Source organism: Nannobrachium achirus (genome assembly GCF_963921795.1).
Source record: "Nannobrachium achirus genome assembly, chromosome: 16".
Classification (NCBI taxonomy): domain Eukaryota; kingdom Metazoa; phylum Chordata; class Actinopteri; order Myctophiformes; family Myctophidae; genus Nannobrachium; species Nannobrachium achirus.
Window position 1 is genome coordinate 47,442,112 of NC_137823.1, and position 6,571 is coordinate 47,448,682.

The window sequence follows — 6,571 nt, forward strand, 5'->3', positions numbered from 1 at the left end:
TGTATGCTTACAACCATCATCAGGAGAATGATGACACACCTAAAAGAGATTTTAATATATATAAAAGCATGCATTAGTCTATATAAATTCCAGCGAAAGTTAACAATAAAATTACAAACCCTGATCCCCCAAAATGGCCCATGGCTTGAAAGAAGCACAACTTTTATCTGTTCCCCTTAATCTGTTAAGGTTTAGTGGGCTCTCTCACACACACACACACACACACACCAGCAGGTGGTGGTGTGGCTGAGGGGGAATACCTGTTAACCACTCCCAAATACAGGTGAATTCTATTAGGCTCTAATGAAGAATGAAGCCAATTGTGGTAGGCTAGGCTGCATAGCCTACAGCAGTGCTTCTCAACATCCCCTCCAACCCCCCATAACTCTTAAAGTAAGTGTCAGTTTGGACTGCTCAATTCAGTGTAAATTTAATGCACTGCACATAAATATAGGGCTATTATGTTAGACATGCATGCTGCCAGTTTAAAATATAGCTTAATATGCTTTTGGTTCTGCAATTTCATATAGCCAACTGTCATTGTGATTCACACACTGTATTTTACAAATTCAACCTTCAAGGAATATAGGGCCACCCTGGTTCAATGCACAGCACAGGCGTCGACCACAATCACATTTTCCCATTTGCTCTCCACTTTCCTTCTCCACAGCTGGCTTGTCACCGTTCGTATTGTAGTCAAAAAAAAAAAGAAAAAAAAATAGGTGAAGTGGGAATATTTCATTAAAATCTCAATGTTCATGAAAAACATATTTCCTAGGAAATAGCCTGCCTATATGGAACAGCGTTGCATAGGCCGGCCCTAAGCTAAAATAGGTGGCACGATGAACTATCGCAGTAAATGAGATGAAGGAAGAAAAATAAAAAACTTGTTGCTGAAATGTCTTCCTCAAATCAAGCTACTCCAGACACAAGACTACCTGGCTGCAGACACTAGGGTCCTGTTGATGTCCACGGGAGACAGGAACATCAACAAGTGGCAGGAAGTGACCTCACACCTCTTTCTTGCTCTACCCCATGGAGGTTCTGTTTAGGGTTAGGGGGTAGAGTTGGGTTGTCTAAAAGATAAAAGATAACATGTACACATAGCGACAATGCGGCTCAAAGGGACTGTAGTGCCTTGGACTGCAAGGCAGAGACGTCACGTGACCTCCACAAGCGGCATGAAGTCACTTGACACTGTGAGGTCACTTCCTGCCACTTGTTGATGTTCCTGTCTCCCGTGGACATCAACAGGACCCTAGTGTCTGCAGCCAGGTGCTGCTCACTCCAGATGGCAACAGTCCGCCATTCCGAAACACCGCTATTCCGAAGCAGGGTTAGGGTTAGGGTTAGGTTTAGGGTTAGGGTTAGGGTTAGGGGTAGGGTTAGGGGTAGGGTTAGGGTTAGGGTAAGGGTTAGGGTTAGGGTTAGGGGTAGGGGTAGGGTTAGGGTTAGAAGTCAACGTTATTAGACTGCAAGAAGGAACCGATGATTTACAGTTTACACGATAATTAACCAAGTTATGCTCCATCTAAACGCATTACAAAACGACCTAATGACTAATGTTCGCACGAAAAGGAACAAGCAGCAAAAACACTTTTTCATCGGGTGTTGATAATTACAGCATAGCCTATTTATTTGCAGGATAATTTGCACACAAAAAATACTAATAAAAAAAGAGCTGTGTTGGAAAAAGTAGGCCTACTTACATCACAAGTAGGCCACAGACAGTAGGCTATTAGGCTACTTGGTTACTTTACACCTTCGAAAAAAATGCATTTCAAAAAGAGAGAATGCTCATTTTGTGCCTGTAATTGTATAGTTTTCACTAACAGACAGACAGACAGACAGACAGACAGACAGCTCCCACTCCGCCAGATCTCCCCGCTAGCCCCTCCCTGTCCACATGAGAGAAAAAACAGCGCTCTGCACAGCGACCCCGTTTAGAGCTCTTCTTGTCCCGTTGATGGAAGCGCGTCCGTCCGTGGACTCTGGCAGAGAGAGCGCGCCACAGCCTGAGCCCACAGAACATGATCGACTGGCTATAATAATATTGTCGTGTGAGAGCGTTTGAAGAATCATGGGACAGCGGTTGGATCTGTTATCCAGAAGGATGTGAAAACTGCTTAAAAAACATAAAAGTTATTTTAATGGAAAGAAAGGCTACAGGTCCAGGTACGTTGGAACTTTACTCTCTTGACCAGAAAATTACACATAGTTTTATCAAGATAAAACCAAATTAACCGACTAAAAAAGAAAAAGAAAAAGCTTAAAGCATATAGGCTACTTAGTAGCCTAAATGGTTGCATGTGGAAGCCTTAGAATTTTTCTTTCCTTTCCTTTTTTTTTTTTTTTTTCATGATTTCCAATAAACAGAATTGGGGCACATTTATTTTAACAACTGGTTAATTGCAGTAATTCGTTGGCTCAGTTTCAAGTTGTTTCCTCTAGACAGGCTGTTCTGTAATTTGATTCTCATGGTGTTAATCCGGTAGCCTACTTATTGAAGAAGTGACTGTGACTGTACCTATAGGTCTTCCATAATACCCATCCCAAGCAGATACCATTTCCTCTCAATTCTGTATTGATTTTTCTCCAGTAAACAATTGTGTTTTATAAGTAATCCTGTTAAATCTGTTTTTATGGGCAATCTGTTCTCATAAAGAATACACAAACTTGCTGACCAAAGATTTTCCTAAACACTGTGATATATCCCCCAACCCCACCAGCCCCATTAATTCTCATCATCGTTTCTCTGCCAATGCACGCTATGGGCAACCAGCAGCACCATGGGGTACGGGCAAATCCTCCACCGGCGTGGAAGCGAGGCGGACTGGGTCCACCTCAACGTGGGAGGCGTGCGACATGTGCTGGACCGCGACACGCTGCTCCGCTTCCCGCACACGCGGCTGGCCCGCCTGCTGCACTGCCAGAGCGAGGCGGCGATCCTGGAGCTGTGCGATGACTACAGCGCAGCGGAGAAGGAGTACTACTTTGACAGGAACCCCCGGGTCTTCCTCAGCGTGCTGAACTTCTACAACACGGGACGCATCCACATGATGGAGGAGCTGTGCGTGTACTCCTTCAACCAGGAGATCGAATACTGGGGCGTCCTGGAGCTGTACCTGAGCCCGTGCTGCAGCAACTGGTACCACGAGCGGAAGGAGTACATCGAGGACAGGGACTGGGACGTGCAGAGTGACGACCAGCAGCCCAGCTTTGATTCCTCGTTCGAGGAGCTCTCCGCCATCGACAAGGACCTGCATAAGTTCAAAGGCAGGTGGTGTGCAGAGGTGAGGAGCTACGTGTGGCTACGGCTGGAGGACCCGGGGCACTCGCGAGGCTCAAAGGTCATCGCAGTGGCCTCGCTCAGTGTGGTGCTGACCTCCATCGTCGCCATGTGCGTCCACAGCATGCCCGAGTTCCAGCAGCTGGACGACAACGACAAGCCCATCGAGGACCCCGTCCTGGCCATCCTAGAGGTGATCTGCATCATCTGCTTTTCGGCCGAGTTCATCCTCAGGCTCATCGTGGCGCCTTCCCCCAGGAAGTTCCTGGGGAACCCCTTGAACATCATCGACGTGGCCTCCATCTTGCCGTTCTATGCCACCTTGGCCTTCGAGACGGTGGACAAGGAGAAGGCAGAGGAGAACGAGGACCTGGAGAACGTGGGGAAAGTGGTGCAGGTCCTGCGCTTGATGAGGATTTTCCGGATCCTCAAACTGGCTCGTCACTCCATTGGGCTTCGAGCGCTCGGTGCCACGGTGCGTCACAGCTACCACGAGGTGGGCTTGCTCCTCCTCTTCCTCTCTGTGGGCATCTCCATATTTTCTGCCCTCATTTACTTTGCTGAGAAGGAAGAGGACGACACAGATTTGGGCTCAATCCCTGTAGGCTGGTGGTGGGCAACCATCACCATGACGACAGTAGGCTATGGTGACACCTGCCCAGTGACGTTGGCAGGGAAGATCGTGGCCACCCTGTGTATTGTGTGCGGCCTGTTGGTGGTGGCCCTGCCCATCACCATCATTTTCAATAAGTTTTCCAGGTACTACCAGAGAAACAAAGCTTTAGAGAAGTGTCTGAGCCAAGCTGCACTACAAGATGTCCCTTATTATGACCTTAGAGACCTGTACACACACAGCATGTACCCTTTCATGGGAGCTATCGACTTTGGGAACAGCAATAGCAGCGGCGGGGAAGACACGAATGCCTCCAGTCTTCAAGACCTAGAGGTGTATGATAGTGACAGTCTTGAAAATAGGCCAGCAAATGAGATTCCTGCCACCTGACTGTTCACTGGGTGTTGCTCCGTTACAAGCGCGGTGCACACCGCAAAGCACTTAGGGGATAACGGGGTAAGTCGAGCCATTGGGTAAGATGAGCCAGCCAATGTTTCAAGGAATCCAAAAACAATATCCAGTACTGGTTATAGGTTGATCTTTACATTACAGCAGCCATGTGATGTTTGGATCGTTCAAAGTGAATGAACTAGAGCCAAAATGGTAATTCTTCTATGTGACATGATTGAATTGAGCTCCTGAAATCATTCGTGTCTGAGGGGGAGTAAATAATTGTAAGGTGGTACAGTATCTACACATCAGGTCATGTTTATGCTAGTTACCACATGAAATTAGGTCAGGTGTGATATTTGGTCTGTCCTTCTGTGTACCATTTATTCGTTCAGATTATGGATGTGTTAAGTTGAGTCTACATTAAGTAATTGAGAAAAGGATATATTTCTTAAAAACTGATTGTACACGACATGGCCTTTTTTAATACATATTGTTTGTGGAAGAGAGAGAAAAGTGTTTTTTTCTTTTTCGTTAATTGTGATAAAATCTTATTCCATGAAGATTATAGAATTGGAATATTGTGTGAGCTTTTATGCATGATCAACTTACCCTGCCCTGTCTGGGTAAGTTGTGCCAAAGGAACACAATTTTTCTGTGATCAGCTAATTCAACACTATTATTACTATATTACCTAGGCAAATGTTTTGTTTCTGGGGTGCACAAGAACTGTTGTTCTAATCTATTGTATTGAAAGTTGTATTTTAAGGCCGTTATAATGCAAAATGTAAAAATTGGCTCAATTTACCCCACTGGCTCACAGGGCAAGGTTGGCCATCACTTACCCTGCCTCCTCTATACTGTCTTCCTATCAGAGTTGAATAATCATGGCCATGGAATAGTTTTTTACTAGGCCATATCTTGGTAAATACAGTATATCAGTCAAATGTGAAGTTTCCTATTTGAACCTTGCTCAGAGGTTAGTATGCCCATTTTCTGCTTGAGAACATTGCAATGATGCATGTACAGTGAACCACAATATTAATGTTTTGCAAGGTAATGGTCTGTATTGATTAGTTTGCTTGCTGAGAGTTCAGGCAAGGTTTACGTAAAGCATTTGGGTGTAAGGCGACTGGCATTGACAGGTGCCTGACAACATACATGAAAAAAATAAGAAAAAGTGGATTTAGATTTATGCGTTGACTGAGGTTCTATAGTGTGCATGAACAAAAGATACAGATGTTTAGAAATAGTCTTTTTTTTTAAAGAAGGCTGAGGATGAATGTTTTTTTTTTTTTTTTTTTTGGTCACATATCAATTTTAAAGCACGTATGTGCCAGATATGTTAACATAATGTTTTGGGCAGTCATTTTGGCATGCTGGCTCATTTGGGCACATGAAATAAAATATGACTCAACAAATCAGAAGATATATGCCCTTTAATTGTGATATTGTGTGAGTCCTATGGTTCACTCATTCTGATAAGGTTGCATGGTGAGCTTCAATACATTCATTTATCTATACACAAGAGTATCAGGTCATATGGGAACAATTTGGGACAGAGTCAAGTTGTGATTTATGACTTAACTTTTATTGTGATCCCTTAACTACCTATAAACAAGTGTGAGGTTATTAATCTTTTCTGACAGTGTGGTTCAATGCACAAAAATAAAGAAGAAGCTAAAACAGCCAGGATAGGCATATCTGGCCCTTGTAGTTTTCTCCACCCTGAAATGTATTGATTTACTGTCCTCTGTCATCATCTCTGGTTGACCGGGCTGCAGTCTCGGTAGAGAGAGATGTGGGAGAAATCTCTCCAAATCGTGTCAGAGTCTCAGAGGTGGCCATGTCATAAATTCAGTAACGGGGCATGAGCAAGTCAACAAGATCAAAATCTAATCTTTGTTTTAGTAGATAAACATGTCACTGTAATTTAGTGCTTTTCTTTTTCATGCTCGTATCAAACATGTATTCGGTCCTGCATGTGATTAGTAACTTTACATGACCCTTTCTGTGGTATCTGTTTCTTCCCTTGTGAAAAACTGATAATACTGTACACGATTCACACTTTTCAGGTGCAAAATGGATTCTGCAACGGCACAGCTGCAGTAAGAAAGCCAAAGCTAAACACATAAGACAATTGGTCTTTGATTATCCGTTAACTCAAGTAATTGAGTTTCGATTGGCTGGCATCCCATGTCTGGTACGCATCGCATAGAGAATTACCATATTGCTTTATCTCCATTTTGTGTCTTTGCTTTTGTCAGCTTTCACATAGC

At 44.0% G+C, this 6,571-nt stretch overlaps 1 protein-coding gene across 1 annotated transcript; it reads left to right on the forward strand.

Moving 5' to 3' along the window:
- Positions 1 to 2,789: 2,789 nt before the first annotated feature.
- Positions 2,790 to 4,292, forward strand: LOC308301087 (delayed-rectifier potassium channel regulatory subunit KCNS3-like; the record flags this gene model as incomplete). The annotated part of the gene is made up of 1 exon (XM_080744985.1): positions 2,790 to 4,292. One exon carries the CDS (start codon positions 2,790 to 2,792, stop codon positions 4,290 to 4,292), a length of 1,503 nt encoding a protein of 500 aa, XP_080601111.1.
- Between the last annotated feature and the right edge of the window lie 2,279 nt (positions 4,293 to 6,571).